Source organism: Tenrec ecaudatus, chromosome 2 (genome assembly GCF_050624435.1).
Source record: "Tenrec ecaudatus isolate mTenEca1 chromosome 2, mTenEca1.hap1, whole genome shotgun sequence".
Lineage (NCBI taxonomy): Eukaryota > Metazoa > Chordata > Mammalia > Afrosoricida > Tenrecidae > Tenrec > Tenrec ecaudatus.
In genome coordinates this window covers 22,872,027-22,893,002 of record NC_134531.1, presented here as the reverse complement: position 1 = coordinate 22,893,002, position 20,976 = coordinate 22,872,027, and the positions used below count along the sequence as shown (strand labels likewise).

The following is a 20,976-nucleotide window of genomic DNA, read 5'->3' as shown; positions in this document are numbered from 1 at the left end:
GTGAGCTGTTCTGTGCACCTCCGTCCTCTCTCTGGTCTGAGGCCTCTCCGGTCAGGTCAGTTCGGTCAGTGCGGTATAGCTGCTCGCATTCCGTCTCATTGTCTAGCTAGCTGGTTACCAAGCTCAGGCCGTTGGAATCAGGGTGGGCGGGAGCGTTGCAGATGAACAGGGATCACATGTTTCTAACTGAATTGAGATAGGCCCAACTTTCCTGGTCAGCTGGTTCCATGTACACAGATACTGCCAAGTGCAAAGATACTGCCTTCCACTTATTTGGGGACGCACCCGCGCTCTGGTTGTGGCAGGCCTGTGGTAGCACAGATTCTGAACCTGTGCCTGCCTCACGGATGATTCCGGGCACTTAATCACTCTTAGGCGTGGCTGCAAATTACTCTTCAGTAAAGTCTGTTTCAGTTGTTTATTTTCCAATTACCAGGGTATACTAAACTCAATCCTTGACTTCTTGACCATGACTTTTACCATCATGATACAAATATGATATTTTCATACTATTGAATAAGGGTGAATGAGTTTGAACTTCATGTTTGGAAATGTCAAGAGACATGTGAGGTGTATGCATGAGTACATTAAGCTAGACATTTTTATGTAGTTTTGCTATTTTCTTGTGTTAGATGTGTGTGCACAGGATTTAAGGAAACATACCATTTGCAAAAGAATATGGTTCTCAATGATTTTGGTTTCCCTGTCCCTGTCCCATCCTTGAGATTCCAGTGCCCACCTGGAAGACATGAGAAGGCAAACCACCTTTTTGTAAACGTGTTTCTGTAAAACCAATGCTTTACTTATTGAAGAACATCTTACATACCACATATTTGCTGCGCTTCGGGTATAGTATTATATGTCTTTATTTTAATATAGCTTACATCTGCCATGTTCAAATCCTTCACATGCCTTAGAGAGCTATTATGGGAGGGAACACTGGTTCATCATCTATCTAATGTCTAAACTACTTTTGGTTTAACCTTTAAATCTTCTTAATAACAAAACCAAACTATAAACAGATTGTTTATGAATCAATGTAGATAGAGATATAAATGTAAATCTCAGAGAACTTAGAATGCATTACAGTGTTTTAGAATTACCCTTCAATCCTTTTGACTGGCAAACTACTTTTTTATAACAAATATCTAATCTATCCTGAAATAAAATCCATATCCCCCAAAAAGCACAAAGCCCAAACCCAAACAAGGAAACAAAAACAAGGCACAATACACAGAGAAGTTGTGAAACATAAAAATAATATGACAATAAAAGTATAAATTAAGAATTAAATGAAACCTGATGAGTGAAAAACATGTGTTCCCATATAAAATTATTTGGGGAAATTTATTTGGGGATAATTATATGAAAGAGTTAATGGTGATTGGGTGTGTCATCAATTTTCAGTAGATTTATTGCATCACAACTGTTTATTTAGTATCTATTATACAAAGACTCTGTTCTAGGCAATGTGTAAATATTAACACGGCATTGTGTCAGAAAGGCATATGATATAAAATATAAATAAAAAGCTACAATTATTACATACAGTAAATCCTAAGAAGATATATAAAATAGGTTTAAAATATATGGTTTGTCATGACTGGTCTTGAGGCAAGACAGGAAAGGAGAGGAGAAGTTATATGAGAGAATATCTGCTAAAATAATTTCTCAGGTAACATGTAGCAATGCCCTGCTTAAGAAGGTGACATGTTATGTACTTTTCAGGGTGAAGGAGAAGCCATCAAGTGCTTTACTCAGAGCAGTGGTATGGTTGAATTAATTTGGCTGGCATTATGATAGGTATTTGTTGAGAAGAGAATTGCAGGAGCAACTGAGTAGACCGTTCTCTAGAGACATGAGCATGCTGCTGTGATGGTCTGGAGTTAGGACCAGGATAGTTGGGAGGGAAGAGTCCCAAATAGATAGATTATGCAAATGTATCAGAAATATAACTAAGGAGGTTAAATTCTTGGAGCCCTGGAGGTAGGATCAGCTCAATGGGTTGGGTTTGGGTTCACGAACCATCGCTGGCACTGCAAGGTAAGCTTTGTTAACTGCAAGGTTGGCGATTAAACACGCTAGCCCTTGTTGGTCGTGGTAGGTGCCACAGAGTCGGTGCTGATCCGCAGCAGCAATATGCCCAACAGAATGAAGGACTGCCATTCTCACAATTGTTCCTGTCCCTTGTTTGCACCCAGCCCATTGTTGTAGCCACCGTGTCCATCTGTCGCTATCTTATTGAGATCCTTCGTTTTCCTGGTACTCCTCCGAGCATGATGCTCTTCTCCAGGGCTTAGTCTTTCCAGAAAACATGTCCAAGGCATGTAAGATAACATCTTGTCATTCTAGCTTCTGAAGAGCATGCTCATGCTACTTCTTCCAAGATAGATAGGTCTGTCCTTTTAATAACTACATGGTTCTTTGAAGATTTTTCTCCATTACCGCAATTCAAATGCATCGATTCTTATCTGATCTTCTTTACTCAATGCCCAAATTTCACATGCAGATGAGGTCATTGAAAATACCCTGCCATGTGTCGGGTGCAACTTGGTCCTCAAAGTAACACCCGTGCTTTTGAATACTCTAAAGAGGTCGTGTGCAGTAGATGTACCCAAAGTGATATGTCTTTTGGTCCTCTGACTGCGACTTCCATAAGAACTCATTGTGGACATAAACAAGATGAAATCCTTGTCAACTTCAAACGTTTCTCCATTTTTCACAATGCTATCTATTGCTTCAATGGTGGGGATTTTGATCTTCTTTACATTGAATTGCAATCTGTATTAAAGGCTGCAATACTTGATCTTCTTCAGCATGTGTTTCAAGTCCTCTTCACTTTCGGCAATAAGATTATTTCATTTGCATACCGCAGCTTGTTAATAAATCTTCATCCAATCTTGATACCACATTCTTCATATAGTCCAATTTCTCTGATAATTTGCTCAGCTTGAACAAGTACAGTGAAAGGGACTATAACCATGATGCACACCTTCTGACTTTAATCCGTGAAGCATTCCCTTGTTCTATTTACATAACTGCCTCTTGAGCAATGCACAAGTTCTGAATTAGCACAATGAAGTCTTCTGAAATACCCATTTTTCAAAAGTTCCCCCACAGTTTATTATGGTCTGCCTAGTTAAAAAACCTTTGCATAGTCAATAAAGCACAAGTAATCATCTTTCTGGTATTCTCTGATTTGAGCCAAGGTCTATCTGATATCAACAATGACAGCCATTGTTCTACATCCTCTCCTAAGCCTGGTCTGAACTTCTGGCAGTTCCTTATCAATGTACTGCTGCAATTGTTGTTAGATGATCTTAAGTCAAATTTTACTTGCGTGTGATATCAATTATATGGTTCTATAATTTGAACATTCTGTTGGGTCACTTTTGTTTGAATAAGCATGGATATGGATCTCTTCTAGTCAAGTTGACAAGTGGATCTCTTCCAATTTTCCTAGCATAGGCAAGCCAGTGCTTACAGTGCCTGTTCGGCTTTCTGACTTGAAACAATTCAATTGGTACCTGATCAATCCACAAGGAATAACTAGGGAGAAAAATTAGGCTCTGTGCTCCAATAAAGATTGACAGCCTTAAAAACTCTACATAGGGTTTCTATAAGTCTGAATTAACTCAGTGGCAGTGGGTTGCAGTAGGATTGATAATATTGCCTATGTATTTGCTCTCATAGTGGTATTTGGCACTTTAAGAGACTCTAGGTGTTTCACAGACCAATGTGAGTTCAAGGTCATGGAAGATTTTCAACTAAAGGCTTTCCCTTAATGTTTATTTGTTTTCATTGCTTTACGTTTACCCTATGTGAAACATTCAAATATCATTGTATTATACAACAAAATGTATGTTTCCTGATATTTATTTAAACAGTTTTGCTCTACAATTTTTAATGTATGTCAAATGAGTCTTGAAAATAATCATGGAAAAATGAAATACCCCCCCTGCCTTTTATGGAAATTATAAGTCCTGAAAACCAATAAATGTTTGTCCTACACATACACACACACACAGACACATGCACACGTGTAGTGATTGATATTTGAAGTTGAAAGAAATTATAATTATTGGATCTTAAATTTTGGATATGTTAGTAGATAATGACTGTTTCTGAGTGAATGAATGAATCGCTAATGAATGAATTACAATTTTATGAAGGAGGAAAATATTTTTGTTCCTATACTTTACAATAAAATAATCATTTTAGATTCAAAGGGACATATTAGATTCATAAGCTTGTCAACTGACTGATTTTTTTGTTTGTTTGTTTGTTTGTTTGTGTGAAGCTTTTTGAAACATGAACCAAACACTGATGAACTGTTGGAAGCCAGTGGAAACACAATAAAATCCAGCCTGGAAAAATAGGACTTCTTTCTCCTCATCCACACTGAGATTGGCCAAGGAGGGCACTATGACATTATATCAAATTTTGCTCATCTTTCTACTCTGGGGATGCCTGCTGCATTTCTGTTGCCCAGAGATTCTCTTCAGAAGGACGTCTGTGCCCCAACACAGAGTTTCAGGCACCCGTGTACCAAGGACTGATGGCAGAATTCTCCACCGTCAGAAACGGGGTTGGATGTGGAATCAGTTTTTCCTGCTGGAGGAATATACCGGATCTGATTATCAATATGTAGGCAAGGTAAGTTTATATTGAAATCATGCAGATTTGTATTCTTTCTTTACACATGTGTGTATATGTATGCACTGTATTACTCACGTATAAGCCTAGGTTTTCAGCACCTTTTTAAAGCCGTTTTTGTGTGCTCTGGGTGATATTTGGGTCAGTTTATACTCGAGTATGCATGGTGACAGATATACTTGATCAGCATTCTTTTGTATTTGATACTACAAATATTCTTAATAGAGTTTTGTTTATTGAATACTTCTAGCATTCAGAAAAATATGTGCTATTATAATATGACAAATGGGACATTATTTAAATCAATTATTTCTGCTAACTGGTGGATTAAAAATAGACTAAAAGTGGCAGTATTTGAGCATTAGCCTTTGTAGCCAATGATAGTACTAACACTATATAATATATTCATTTAAAATGGAACTGCATATATGGGAGTATAGTTCTCTTTGCTTGTGAATTCAGTAAGACAAGAAATATTTAAGGCTTATCCTGTGGGGAATGAGATTAAGTGTCACTAAATATATGATCCGAGGCAAAAAATAAATCTTATTTGTAAGAAAACCTATTCAATTTGTGAGTGCTATTTATTTGTGAGCCCCATTACAAATACAATTATGCAAGGAATAACAAATAGGGAGACTAGCAGGCGAAGCAGTTTACTTACTGAGTTATGATGTGCATAGCGAGGAGTTTTTATTCTAGTCAATTATAAAAGTCAGTGAGAATACTTTTGGTTGGGAATAAAATGTAAACTACAATATAGGGAAACAATGATTTTTTAAGCAACAGCGTTGTATTAATTTACCCCCCCCCCTTGGGTAAGTTATACTGAAAATTTGTGAACTTGGAATAAATGCTTTTTGGTACTCATAAGATTATTATGGGCTGTCCATGATGATGAACCTATGGAAAATAAAAGTACTAGCAACAGAAGATCAGATATAATATACAGTCCTGTGTTGGATACTTTTGCATTAACCTAGATTGCAGTCGTTTCATTTAAATAATGAACATTGTGATGAAAGCCTAAATCTTCTGAGGAAATATGCTTTTCACTGATCTTAAATGCTTGCTGCTGGCTTGGTCAGACTCCAATGATCTAAGTCCCTTTTTAGATGTCTAGTAAGATGAAGAAGCGTGCATTAACTTTTAAATGTCATATTGACTAAGGGAGAAAGAAAATAAATAAATCCAAACAGTAATATAATGAATATTACCAGAGAGCATTCAGGAGCAATGGCATAATGAGTCGCATTTAATTGAATGCTTCAGATCAGAAGACAGAGCTGAATTTTAGCTGGATGCAACAATAGGGTGCATTTTAGATTTTGAAATCAGGTACATGCAAATAGAATAGCAGCAATCTTGGGGGTAGAGACTATAATATAAAAATGTGTCATACTTACCTGGCAGGGGAGACACCATGATCACGAAGGTGGTTTTCCCAGGGCGAGGCTTATCCATTGCACTCCGGATGTGCTGACCCCTGCGATTTCCCCAAATGTGGGAAACTCGACTGCATAATTTGTGGTAGTGGGGGACTGCGTTCGCCCTCTCCCCTAAAAAAAAAAAAAGAAGAAGAAGAAAAAAAGTGTCCTTGTTTCTTCCTGATCACTCAGAACAGTTCATTTGCTTATTTATGTCTATTTTCTTCATTTAGGTCTTAATGAAAATTTAATAGCTTGATAAATTGAATTATCATAAAATTGTATGCTCTCTTATTATAATCAAACTAATTATTTTTCCTCTTCCAAAAGAATATCAACTCCATGAGTCAAGAACTATGCTATATATTTCTCTTTTGTCTATTCCTATATCTATTGGAGTAGAATTTAAAAGTTATTTGGTTGATTGAATTGAGTCACATTGTCTTGAATCAGATCCCTCAGTCTCTGCTTTACTTTGGCTGTCTAACAGAGAAATCCATTCTAAAACTTAAAATTGACATAGGCAATTAAGACAGGAAATACGATATATGCACCTTGATTTATACCTTAATTTATTCTTTCATATACTGTGCTATAAAAGCAAATAAAAAAACATTTAATGCAGAAATACATAAGAAGCGTAAGGAATGAATTCAGAAGATTCATCCTGCATTACCTGTGCTTAACCATTAGATCAACAGAACTGTCAGGCTCTCGCCATCTATTTTTGGCAACCATTATTAAAAGGGGGGTTTGAGAAAAATAAATCTGTCATATTTTAATTCATTTCTTTCACAAACTTTTGAAATCACATTGTATCTTATTTTGGGAAACTTAAAAAATGATTTGTCAAGTCCAGTTTATAGTTTCTGTGTGTATGTGTGCCTTACATGATGAATTATAAGGAAATACATGTACATTTTACATTGAAAAAATACATACTTGACTTTTTAAAACAAAACACTTAAATGCAGTAGACATTCTTCATGATCACAGATAGACTTTCTCTGTTTTACTGATGTCTGTTAATATTTTCTAATAAAGTGCAAAATGGAGACAATAGCTTTAATTTTAAAATACCCAAGAGGCTTTAGTTTTAAACTATGCAATTGAGTTTGAAATTACACTCTGTTTATTGTTTGGTAGAATGAAAAAGTGGATGAATATATTATTCTACCATGTTTTTGTTTACCCTGCCTAACAGGGTATATACTAACTTTTATCACAACAGCATAGAAACTTAATGTTTTGAACTAGCCCTCAAGTCATCCTTAGCTAACTTCTATTGCAACTCACAGAATCCTATTATACAACAGAATGAAACAGAGCCTAGTGCTGCATGATCCTCACAATTATGTTCTCTTTGAGCCCATGGTCCCTCACATTGTGTCAGTAGACCTTGTTGAAGGCCACAGTGGTTGAAGGCCCTCAATGGGACAATGTCTTACTGCTGTGTCTATAGGCAGGCCTCTCTCTGACCTTCAGTCGATTAGCCTGGCATCAGCTCTGCTTGAACAATGTTAACAAGTATTTTTAGTGCTGCCATGAATGCCCAAAGGCCATGCCATTCCACGATAGGCCTGAAACCTAAGGCACTCTGCTCAAGCTCTTTGGTGGACCAGTAAAATTCTGCTTGGAAGTCATTGAGTCTGTTCTGGTTCACGAAGATCCTGCCTATGCGTAACACTGCCCAGTTCTGTGCAATCTACACAGTTGTTATATTTAAAACCATCTTTTTTTTTCCCTTCCGGGGACGTATCTCTCCTGGTAGCACGTTCTATGCACGTGAGCTGAAATCTCACCATTCTTGCTTCTAAGAAGAGTTCTGCCTGTCTTTCTTCCCAGATGGATTTGTTTGTTTGATCTTTTGGCATTCCATGGTTATGTCTTTCTTTCTTTCTTCTTTGCATCCTTTCTTCTTTTCTTTCTTACTCACTACAATTTGATAGTTCAATCATATGAACAAGAATTGTAAAATCATTACCACAATCAGTTTTAGAACATTGTCTTCTTCTCATTAATATTAGCTCCCTACTTCCCCAACCTTCTCTGCCACAATAAAACAATCATTATTTTCACTATAAATTTACCTACCCTGAAATTAATATGAAAATAAACATATAAAACAAAAATAGCAAAGTAAAGCAGAGCAAATTCTCAATCAAAAAGACAGCAGAAATATTAAAAAATACAAGTTGAAAATGGATCAAAAGGGACATCAAATGATATGTTATTAAATTTTAATCTAACTGTCTCAGCAATAATTCACTTTCCAATGCACTCTGCAGGTTAGCAGACACAGGGAATTCACTGGAGGCTTACTCCACGTATAGACCCTCCAAATGGACTTTGGGCTTTCGCTGTCATCCATAGCCTTCTGCAAACCAGATGTTCACATGTAAAGCTCTGCAATATTTCCCTCCTATATGAGGAAGCAAAACCCAGCTTCCCCAATTAATTAGCTCAAGATACCCCACTCCCCAATCCAGGCTCCTTTCCAAAAACACACCGCTTTACTTGCTCTGGACTGAAAGGTCCTCCACTCTGTGTCACTGTGGCTTCTGGTTCTGCTGCTCCTGTGCCACTTCCTGGTGATTTCCTGGTGATTTCCTGGACTAAGGGGGTTCACTGTGCAAGGATCTCAGGAGAAAAGGGAAGCATTCACTCCTGGACCTTCCCTTTTGCTGGAAGTGAAAAACCAATTTCTTTATAAGATAACTCATTTTGTATCTAGCAAGATGACAGTCACAGTTTCCCAGGTGAACAGTCTCTCAGAGCTGAATTAAAACGCAGTCACTATCCTTCCCCCACATTACTGCTCCGAGCTGTCAGGAAAATGAAGATCTTCCGGTGATCATAACAAAGGTCATGACCAGACATATGAAATAATTCATTGTTTCATAGCATGTGGAATTTATTTCAAATAAAACAAAACATTCCATAATAGTGGGATTGCAACATTCCATTCTAACCCATTTAAAATAATTTTCTTATAATTGTAAATATGAAAAATAGCTTTAATTTTGAGAGATTTCTGCTATTTGGTTGCCAAAAGGAAGGTGGGATCCTCATTTCTTGATATTAAATTTACTCACTGTCAAATACGCTTTTAACTTTCATCTTTTCCATGGCAAACATTTGTCGCACTACGTAGGCAAAGAAAGCAAGCTTTTACACTACAAAATGAATTCAACTTTGAAATACATGTAGAATAGCAAGTGAAATAGCAGTCATTCATAACCCAAAGTTGTAGCATGATTTAGGCTATAACTATAAACCTGATGTAGAAAAAAGACTTACACATATGGCCAGCAGAGTGGCCTCTCTTCCTAGTAAAAATGTCAAAGTACCCCACCTCCAATCAGTGTGGGTTTTCCATCACTATAAGCTGAAACTCAGTTTTCCATAAGCAATAGCCAGTAAATTTATATTAACGGGGGACATGCAACTTAAAAACGCAGGGTCAGAGGGATGGCACAATGTGAAGAACACAGCTCACTGACTGCCAGTGAGCTCATTTCAGCTCATAGTGGTCTTACATCTGTCAAGCTTGATGAAAGCAGAAAGCCTCAGCTTTTTTCCCTCAGAGCAGCTGGTCATTTGAACCACTGCTCTAGTGGCCGGCAATCCAATGCTTATCCAAAGTATCGCCAGGGCTCAAAAAAATGCAGTACATGTATCACTCAATTGTACATGCAAACTCTGTTGAATTGGCATTTGTTCTGCTATCGTTTATTCTCAAAAGCTACAACAACAAATAAAATGAAAGATTTTTAAATGCCAAGAGAAAACACAAGGGAATTGTTTTACAAATTATAAAAAATAAAAGTGATTTGGATCATGTATGTTGAGGAAACACTGGTTTTAACTCTCTCTCTATAAGGCTTCGAGTTTGTGCTTGAGTTAGATCAACATTTTAAACTTTGAATATCGAATTATCCCGGTATTAAAATGTGTGCGCCCTGTGCTGTTTATGAAGAAGGAGTAGGGTGGCAGTAAGCAAGAGAACAGATTCCCCATGTACGACTTGTACGCGACCAAATGGCAGCTTCACTGAAGGCATCGCCTTTGCCCTTCTGTGGCTTTGAAAGCTGGGAGAGAACAGGTTGACAGCGGTGACTGCTCTTCAGGGCCCAGGTAAATGCTAATTTTGAAAGAATGGCACGGGTGTCCTCTCGGAGGCAAGTGCTTTTCATTTCTTTCTTGTTATTTCACATGTGCTGAAGAACAATCACAAGTGTTTTAGTTTCTCATTTGTCACCATTTGGGCTTGACTGTCTTCTGTGTAAATCACTGTAAAATCGCATTCTTTTCTCTTGGTAACTTTACAATTCATTTAATGCAATGAAAGAGAGGATGTAAATTAGTGATCGCCCACTCTGGAAGTTCTGCCCTCTCTGTGACATGTGCCAATGCATAGAGATACCTGAGTCCTGGTGGTGGTGTGACTAGAGGAGACATTCTGCTGGTGCTAAAGGTGACAGCTGGGGACAGGTCAGCGCTAACCTTCTGGGACACTTTGAGTCAAAAGCAACTCACCAGCAGGGGCTTGGTCTGCTTTCCTTACCTGGCACTGGAAGCCGCCCTGATGATGCCGGGGTTACAATCTCAGCCGTTTCCACCCAGCAGTCGTTCTGTGGTAGAAAGACGTAAATTGGCGCTGCTCTGAAAATTACGGTGTTTGAAGCACCACGGGGACCATTTCCTTCTGTTCCACAATCAGTCAAAGACAATGAGGTTTGGCTTTGGATAAGTGGTGTTGGGGGATGCTACAGACTTCTATGAGTTTCTCCTGAATATCCTACAAGGTTCAGGACAGCCTGCCGGAACAAAGACCAGGGTGTTACTAGCCCAGCGACTCTTGGTCTATGCACAGGTTCTTCAAGAGTAACATTCATTGTTCTCACTCTCCCATTCTTTGAATACTCTCCATAGTGTTGGGGTTCATATTGTCGGAAATATTCGCATAGACAATGAAACACACTTAGCTATCTTTCTGTATTCTCTGGGTCCTGCCAAGACTCATTGAATGTTACCAATGGTATTTCTCATGATACATCCTCTTCCAAATCTGATTAAATAACTGGACATTTAAAGTTGATCCCCAGCAAAGTTTTATTTGCACTTGATATTAACTATTTCATTCAATAATTTCCACGTTATTTTGGGTCACCTTTTTCAGAATGGGCACAAATATAAATCTCTTTCAGTCACTTGATCAGGCTTCCAATTTTGTTTTTTTGCGTAGAATAATGAGTGCTTCCAGCACTGATTTTTTTTTGTTAAAGTATTTCTATTTCTCTTCTGTAAATTATTGGAACCTTGTTTTCACTAATAAATCTGGTACATCTTGAATTTCTTCCTCAAATATTGTCAGTTCGTGATCATCTGCTACCTTTTGAAATGTTGCACATTGACCAATTCTTTTGGAATTGTGACTTTGTGTAAACATTGAATAGATTGATGGAAGAGTGACCTTCAACCTTCTTTTGACGCTTCCGGTACGATGCGATATTGCCATCTCAGACCTGACATTTTCCTTGAGTGTTTTAAGTGAGAGAACATCTGACCATGTTCTTCCTTTTCAGGCGTCTGGTTTTGTCTTCACGGCCTTTAATGCTTTTTAAAAATTGTTGTCTGCTTCTGCGACCATTTGGGATGTTGTGATTGGATCATTTGCTTTACCTTGTCTTCCATTTACTTTGGCTACTCTAGTTTCCAGAGAAAGTCTCGGAGCCTCTTTTGTCATCAGCTTCAGCTTATCCTTTGTTTACTTTTTATCTTTTGCTTTCTTCATGCATGATATTCTTGTATAACATATAAATATGTTTATAATCATATTCTTTGAGTTTTGTAAACAAAGACCACAAGACATTAGTTGATTTCACTGTTGAGAGAGATTTAAACAGAAGCGATTTGGAATCATAGCTTTTATGTTAAATAGATCACGTGCGTCAATAATCCTCTTTCAGCTCTAACCCTATGAACAGTCGTAGAACATTTTTGGAGAAATTTTATGTCATTCACTTTTCAAAGCATTTAGTTGGGTAAATCTTTCAGTGCTTACTTTGCTCCCTCTTACCTATGTGCCATCCTGTGTTGTCCTCACCATGCACAGACGTTTCTCTTCTTTGTTCTCTGTTCTGAGTTCCCAGAATGTTCCTCACAACAGGAATATCTCCCCTCACATACCTGGCCATCACTTGTCTGTCAGTTTGTCAGAATCTGGCAGCTTGTGTGTTTCTGTTAGGTTGGAAGCTGTGTGACTTGGTATTTCAAATGCGAGAAGGTTCACCACAAGTGAACAGGTTTAGGCAGAACTTCCACTTCCATGGAGCTCTCCACTTCCGAGGAGAAAGCTGGGAAAACCTTATGCGTAGCTTTGAAGTGTTGTCAAATCTTGAAAACCTAAACAACGAAAGAAGAACATGGTTTAAGATACTCCAGAGGACAGGCCCTTCTTGTGTGAGAGCACTGGAAATAAGGCTGAAAAAATGCTGATCTCTTGGAGGGGAGGCTACCATGGTGACACGAGTTGGAGAAAGCCTATGGGACTGGAGCCACTGGGGTCTTCATTTATGGATGAAGCATGACTCAAGATAAGAATAAATGGTTCCCAAACCTCCTAATGTTCAGAAGTTAGAATCTTCAAAGTATGACTTTAGGAAAATGGGAAGGAGTCAAAAATGAAAAGGAGCACATGAAAGATCAGTATCCTAGGCATTAGTGAGCTCACATGCCCTCCTATTGGCCATTCTAATACAGAAAATCATATATTTACTGTGTCAGGAATAACAAATTCCAAGGAATGGTGTGGCACTCATTGTCAGAAAGGACCATGAAATACAATGCTGTTTGTGATAGGATTACATATCTGCCTTCAAAGAAATCCAATTAATACAAGTATTATTCACGAATCAACCACAAAAGCTAGCAATGAGAAAATGAAGAATTGTATCAATGTGTTCAGTTAGAAATTTATCAAATATGGAATCAAGATGCATTTAATGCAAAGGTTGGAAACAAAGAGGAAGTAACAGTACTTGGAAAACGTGGACTTGGTGACAGAAATAAAGCTGGAGATCACATGATACAATTTTGCAAACAAACAACTGTTCATAGAAAATACAAAAGGCTACTTTTATATTTTTCAGCAACATTAAAGACAACTATACACATGACTTACCCAGATGGAATACACAGCAATCGAATTGGCTACATGCATGAGAGTGCATATTGGAGAAACTCAATATCAGCACCTAAAACCATTGCTGGGGCTGACAGTTGAACAGATGGTCAATAGCTCATATGTGAGTTCAGTATAAAGCTGAAGAAAACTAAAACCAGCCCCCACGAGTCAAATAAGCCCATGAAGCTATCTCACCTGAATTGTGAGATCATTTCCGGAATAGATTTGACACATTGAACTTTAATGACAAAAAAGCTGATGAGCAATAGGACGACATCAAAATCATGATTCATGAAGAAAGCAAAAAGCTATTTAAAAGACAGATAATGAAGAGATTCAAGTGGAAGAGACATTGTAACATGCCCTTAATCATAAAGTAGCTAAAGCATTGGGAGAATGCTTTAAGGAGATGAATAGAAAATTTCAAAGGGTTCAAGGAGATGAATAGAAAATTTCAAAGGGCACCTCCAGAAGACAAAGCCAACTCTTACAGAGCAATATGTGAGGACCTAGAATAAAAGCACCAAAGGGAAGAACAGGCTCAACCTTGTGAATTGAAATAACTCAAAAAAAAAAAAAAAACAAGCAAGCCTCACGTCGCTATCTTGAAAGATTCTGTAGACAAAATGTTGAATGATGTTGGAAGCATCAAGAGAAAAAGAAAAGAGTACACAGAGCCTAGTCCTAAAAATAGTTAGTTGAGCCATCATTTCAGGAGGTAGAAAATGAGCAAGAACTAAGGGTGGTGAAGAAGAATTTCAAATGACATTGAACCCATTATCCAAACACAAAGTTAGAGCGATTGATGGAATGCCCATTGACATGTTTCAGAAAGATGAAGAATCACTCGGCATAACTCTCTCATCTATGTGAGGAAATTTGGGAGACATCTACCTGTCCAGATTACTAGATGATATTCCTATGTATGCCTATTCCACAGAAATATAACAAAACACAATGCTCAAACTATAGAACAGTATCATTGCTATCGTGTGCAATAAAGCTCTGCTTAAGATCATCCAACAGTGATTGCAACATTGTCAGGGAACGGCTAGAAGCTCAAGTCTGATTCAGAAGACACTTGGAAAATAGGGATCAGCTGGGTCGGTGCTCAAAGCATAAAGTACCTGAAAATTATGCCATTGTTTCATTACTATGTAATGCCTTCAACTGGATGTGCCATTATAAATAAATTGTGGATAACCTTGAGAAGAATAAGAATTCCAGAACATTCTGTTGTGCTCATTGGAACATGTACATGGATCAAGAGGCAGTTGTGCTCACAGTACAAGGGAATACTTCATGGTTTGACGTCAGAAAGGTGAGTCCCAGGGTTGTACCATTTCACCATATTGTTCAACCTATAGGCTGAGTCAACATCAAAGAAACTTGAATATAGGAAGAATAATGAGGGATCAGGACTGGAAGACGACTTATTAACAACCTGTGGTATGCAGATGACACAACTTAGCATTTTTATGTATTATAATTCTATGAAATACCAAAATCCTCACAACTAGACCAATAGGTCATGACAAGTGGAGAAAAGGTTGAAATTGTCCAAAGATTTTGTCTTATTTGGATTCACAACTAATGCTAATGGAAACAGCAGTCAAGAAAATAAAAAAATGTATTTCAGTAGTTAAATCTGCTGCAGACTGGGTGGGGTTGCTCAGAGCCTGGCTGCCCATTCTGTGGCACTACCCAAGCCAGGGAAGATTGAGGGCTGCGGGACTGGAGGCCCCATGATTATTGAATGCAAGAGGTCAACAAGCTGGCCTCTGTGTCCTCCATTCAGTCCCTGCAGAACATGGGTGCCCAGAGAATGCCTGCCTGGGGTCAGCAGACAGCAAAAGCCAGATGCCTGAGAGTGGCAGGGTAGCAGTGTTTCCAGTGCAAGCAGACTCCAGCCCTGAACTTGCTCCCCCTTCCCACGTGTTAGTTGTGCATTGGACACGAGTTCCTGCGCTCTCCTCAGCTGTCAAACACTTGTGCAGACAAAAACACTCCACTGCCTTCCATTGTCCCCCAACCCCTGTGGCAGCCACCTCCAGGCCTGTTGCTATAGAGCCTACCTGTATGTCAATAAACCACAGCTGAAGCAAAAAAAAAAATCTACTGCAGAAGACTCTGAGTATTGGAAAGCAAGGATGTTCCCTTGAGGACTGAAGGGTAGTTTAAATTCTTTTATATTCCTGGGAAAGGTGAACAATGAAGTAGGAAGACTAGAATAATTGATACATTTAAATGGAAAAAACCATCGACTGCTAAAAAGACAAACTAATCTGTATTGGAAGAGTCCAGCGTGCCCCTTAGATTAGAGGCAAGGATGGCAAGACCTTTTCTTACATTTTTTGGACATATTGTCGGTATGTCTCTGGAGAAGGACATCGTGTTTGAAAAAGAGGAAGCCTAGAGGTGAGTTGGATTGACATGGTGACTGCATCGAAGGGCTCTGGCATAGGAACCATTTTGAGGATGACACAGGACCATGTCATGCTTTGTTTTGTTGTGGATCGGGTTGCTGTGGGTCTGAGCTCACCCAGAGGTACCTAACAACCAATACAGCCATCCCCTGTGTCCTGAATTTGATATATGAATCGTACCTAGAGAATTTGATTCACTCAGGATTGGCATGTCGTTTCTGCTCTAAAGGAAGAAAAACCCGTAAAACAAATTTTTATCATTCTCAACCTCATTTCCTTTCCCAAACCTCTGCAACAGTCCCCCAGCCTTTAACTATTTTTAAATCAATCACAAGAAGGACATCTGCCTCTCAGACTCATGAACCAGATGTAAAAGCTGGTGTGTTTTTTTTTACCAGTACTCTTTAGGTAGGCTTTGGCTTTGAAGTCTACTCTATAATTGGCTAAATAATTTACGGTTCATGAATATTTTTTCAGGATTCAGGCACTCCTCTGCATCTGTGTCATATCAGCGACAGCCAGTATTCATCCCACACATTGTTCTCTAGATCTTAAAAGACCATCTCTTCCCAGTTACCGACTCTTCCATGTGCTGCAAACTGTTTTAAGTGCCTTACATAATGAAGACCTAACTGGAACTTATTTATTGCTTATGTCTTAGGAAACTGAGTCTTTGAGGTAAAATTATTTATTTATTTATTTAGCCATCAGAGGGCCAGGAATTGATCCTGAGTCTGTTTTCCATCAAAGTCCTTGTTTATATCTGTACATCTCTTATTGTGCAATCTAAAACCAAAACAAAATAAAATGAAATAACGTAACAAATGCACTGTCCTGGAGTTGATGCTAACTCATTGCAACCCTGTAGGGCAGGGTGGAACTGGCCTGTGAATTTCCAAGGCGTAACTCTTTAGAGGCGTAGAAATCCCCGTGGGGTAGCTTTATATTTCCGAGGCAACTTTATTGACATTACACAAGACTCCTTAGGAAATTTCACCCAAGAATCCATAAAAGTCTGAAAGGTCATGGTCATTAGCTAGTTGCATTTCCTTAAACCAAGGCCATTCCTTGGCCAACCCAATTTTGTTAACTCTCTTTTTAAAAAAAATCAGTTTCCTGCATCAATACTTTAATTTTGCTATCATTTCTCCTCAGTGTCTCTGTACTCTTGTACTACTGTGTCGTTACTTCTTCTCTGAAACTATATGCTAACATTTTAAATTCCATTCCATTGTAGTCAAGAATGATAGGCTTTCTGAATGCTACAAGGTGTATCATTTCTTACTTTATTCTGTAATCAGGACACAAATAAATGTTTCCATTTTATTTAATTTTTTACAATAATAATATCTCTAAATAAAAGCAAATCGATAGGGCTCGTCTGCTTATGTCAGTTTCTATATTTTCAGGAAAATATAAATACTATTATATTATATCATTATATTAAATACTATTACATTAAATACTATTATATTATATTATGTTATGTTATGTTATGTTATGTTATGTTATGTTATGTTATGTTATGTTATGTTATGTTATGTTATGTTATATTATATTATATTGTATTATACTAACTCCATTGTCTACTTTTTACCAAAATTATAATTATCCCTATGATCATACTATAATTACCAGTCCTAAGAAAGGCAATTGTGAAATAGCATACCACTGCCACTGTTGCTAAGTAGATTCTGACTGATAGCGACCATACATCAGGTGTTTCTAAGACGATATATCTGTATGAGAGCGGATGGTCTGGTCTTTCTCTTCTGGAGAAGTCGATGGGTTTGAACTGTTTTAAGGTTATTAGTTCAATGCCTAACCACTCGGCTACCTGGGCTCCTTGTTGAAAAGCACAAGTCAAACCGCATATGGTCTTTTCAAATGGGTCTGAAATTATTTAGAGAAACTAAACACAGCTTAAATGCATATCCTCTAATCAGTGTATATGGGTTGTGGGGAGCAAAGGAGACTCATTATGCAATTGTGGAATAAGATAATATTATTATCTAGTCCAAGCTTATCCCATCTAACTCTGAACACCTTCCCATACACCCTCGAGAGAACAAGAATCTTACTAGGTTTCCTGGTGAATAGCTCGTCTCAGTTCACAAAACATGGATTGGTGTCATTTACCTAGGCCTGCTTTGGCTGAGATAGGACCATATGGGGATTTGTCTATTGGGACTTCCTCTCTTATTTATTGTTATTAAAAGATCATTTATTGGGTGCTCTTACAACTCTCATAACCATCCACACATCAGTCGTATCAAGCATATCTGTACATATGTTGCCATCATTCTTTTCTGGACGCTACCTTTCTATTGAGCCTTTGGTGTCAGCTCCCCTTTGTTCCCTCCCTCCCCACCACCATCCTCATAACCCCTTAATCAATTATAAAATATTATTATTTTCATATCATACACTGACTGCTGACTCCCTTCCTCCTTGGTTTTGTTGTTCTTCCTCCAGGAGGTGTGTGTGTGTGTGTGTGTGTGTGTGTGTTGTGTTTACCTGTCCATCAGTGCAATGGTTCCTCCTTCCTCCCCTTCTCTTCCCTCCTTCCCCCACACTTCTGGTGTCGGTAGTCCCATTCCTGTTTCTGGATTCTGTGTCTCCCGAGCTCTTAGCTTTTATCTGTACCTGTGTGCATGCTCTGCTTTAGACCGAAGTGAGAGGCAGCACTGGAGTCATGACAGTGAGGGGTGAGGAAGCCTCAAGGAACCAAAGGAATATTGTGTGTTTCGTCAGTGCTTTAAGATCCCTGGTTAACTCATTCCTACGTTATGACTCTTCTGTGGAGGATGTTCCACAGTCTACAGATGGACTTTGTCTCTCTACTCCAACTCCCTTGTTCTCAACAATATGTTTTTTGTTTTGTCTGTTTGTTTGTTACCAGTTTTGATGCTTGTTACCCGGTCCTGATGACACTTCATGATCTCACAGACTGATATGCTTCTTCCATGTGGGCTTGTTGCTCCTGTGCTAGATGGCCGCTTGTTGAACTTTAAACCTTTAAGACCCCTGGGGCTATATCTTTTAATCGTCGGGCATCATTCACTTTTTTCACCACATTTGCTTATGCACCCATGTTGTCTTCAGTGATTGTGCCAGGAGGGTGAGCATTACAGAATGCCAGTTTGTTAGAACAAAGTGTTCTTGCCTTGAGGGAGGGTATGAGAAGAGGCCCAAAACCTGTCCACTACCTCAGTGTATTGCTGCATAAATATATGTACATAGGCCAATGCCTCTATTTTTATGAATAAAAGTATTCATGTACATACGCACCTATGCTTATACCTTTATTTATAGCTCTGTTTCCTAGATCTTTCCTCTGTTTCCTTTTACATTTCTCCTGCACCACCAACTGGGGTTTCATCTTAGTGGTATACATTCAATTGTCAACCATAATAATTCTGTCTACATATCAACTTCTGATATTTTATAGTTTCATGATCCTTTCCTCACATTCCTTTCTTTAAGAATGAATTTCCTCCATTCCATTTTCAAAATGTATTGTTGTTGACCATGAATGTGATGAAATTCCTCTTGAACTTGTCATTCCCGGAAGAGTAAATAATTGTATTACTTCATTCAAAATGATCAATACCAGTACATTTTAGCACACTAATTATTACCTATCATATTGATTATGCAATCCAATTTTTACAACTTCCAATTTCCCTAGACTCATACGCTGCATTTTCCAAGTTTTAATTATGAATGGATTTTTACAGCTGTTTCTTCTCGTTTTAAGTCTTTCTCCACCAGCAAACGAAGCTCCCACAGGCTTTGCCCCATCTTCTCCGTTAGGGTCCCCTCGATTTGAGAAGGCAGATATTCCTCAGTCACATTTTGAGAGCCTTCCAGCCCGAAGGGCTCTGCTCCAGACCGATGTCTGACGATGCTTAGCTGGTGTTCATGTTGTTAAGTTCATGAAAATGTTCTGTTGCTCTTCAGAAGGTTTTCAGTGAGTAATTCCTCAGAACTGGACAACCACTTCATTCTTCATAATCAGTTGTTAATCTGGAAGTTCTACTGAAGTGTGTTCACGTTGGATGACCAGGCTGGCATTTAACATACCGGTGACATAGCTTTGGGCCTCATGGTAACATGCAAGTCCCACAGTACAGTAAGTTGACAGGAAAACAAGTTCACAATATAACGCAGTATAAATGTGAAGCATTATAAAGTAACAATGGTGGTACAATGATTAATTGAAGTGCGTGGCTGCCAAGCTGACTTCTCCTTTGAATACATACCGCTCGGTGGGAGGAAGACATAGGACTCCGCTTCTCTTAAGACTCCAAATCGAAACCAAATGTACAGTCATGGGGACACTCCTGATTCTTCGTAACTCTATACAGGGTTTGGGGAGTTGTGGATCTTTATAGGAATACGTAGCTTCCTCATTCTGCTTTGGAATGGCTGGTGAGTTTGAACCTCCAACCTTGAGATTAGTCCAATATTGCTCTCCAGCACCATAGCTTACAGCCTAGAAAACCTCGCAAACTGCTCCACTCTGCTACATTTAGTGTTTATGAATTGAAATCAACTCGCTGGCACCTAACACCATCACAAACAACACAATGTGTTTCAAAGTGCATTTAAAGAGAAAGCAGAGAAAAGATTCAGTGAGGCAGACCGGAAAACAGAAGGGTGGGGGTGGAAAGGTTATAAAATGCCCTGGCAATTGCTAAATCCCCCCTACCATGACTATGGTCTTGAGAAACCAAGAAAATCAATAATAGACTATAAACATTTTCTTGACCTGCTCACGCTGAGCAGGGAGTATTTTTTACTCCCTGAGTAAGTTACCGAAGCAGATTTTGAAATATTCCACGTAAGTTATTTTCCTTAAGTTCAGTGAGATAATCAGAGCATGGCGCACCTGCTTCTCTTTCTGTGCGCCCACACGATGGGAACCGAAAAGAAGAAACCACTTAACTATGCTGTTGCCAGCCAGTGTCAAAATATTTTTAATCCATCTATTTATTGTGGAGCAGATTTTTTTCTAAACATATTGTTATTAATTCAATTTTATCTTACCCCAAGTTTTTATCCAAAAGATCTTATGTCTTAACCAGGTTGCCCTGGACCTTGACTATTGAATTTCCATCCTTGTCACCTAGCATAAGTGAGGACATGGTCATAGATACTCTTGAGTCTACTTTTAATGGTAACAAATACAGACTTCTACGGGAATGACTAATGGTGTTTATCATACGAACTTTTTTATATGATAATTTTCTTCAAGTGGAACAAAGCATGTTGA

The 20,976-nt window shown here is 38.5% G+C and overlaps 1 protein-coding gene and 1 non-coding gene across 2 annotated transcripts in view; both read left to right on the top strand.

The window, feature by feature from the left end:
• The first annotated feature begins 4,425 nt into the window (after positions 1-4,425).
• Positions 4,426-20,976, top strand: part of CDH10 (cadherin 10) — a 125,211-nt gene continuing 108,660 nt past the window's right edge. The window contains exon 1 of the mRNA XM_075542552.1: positions 4,426-4,656. Coding sequence (XP_075398667.1) covers positions 4,426-4,656 — 231 coding nt within the window. The remainder of the gene's footprint in view (positions 4,657-20,976) is intronic.
• Positions 6,055-6,218, top strand: LOC142441995 (U1 spliceosomal RNA). Its single transcript, XR_012783267.1, has one exon. It is a non-coding gene; the product is annotated as a U1 spliceosomal RNA (small nuclear RNA).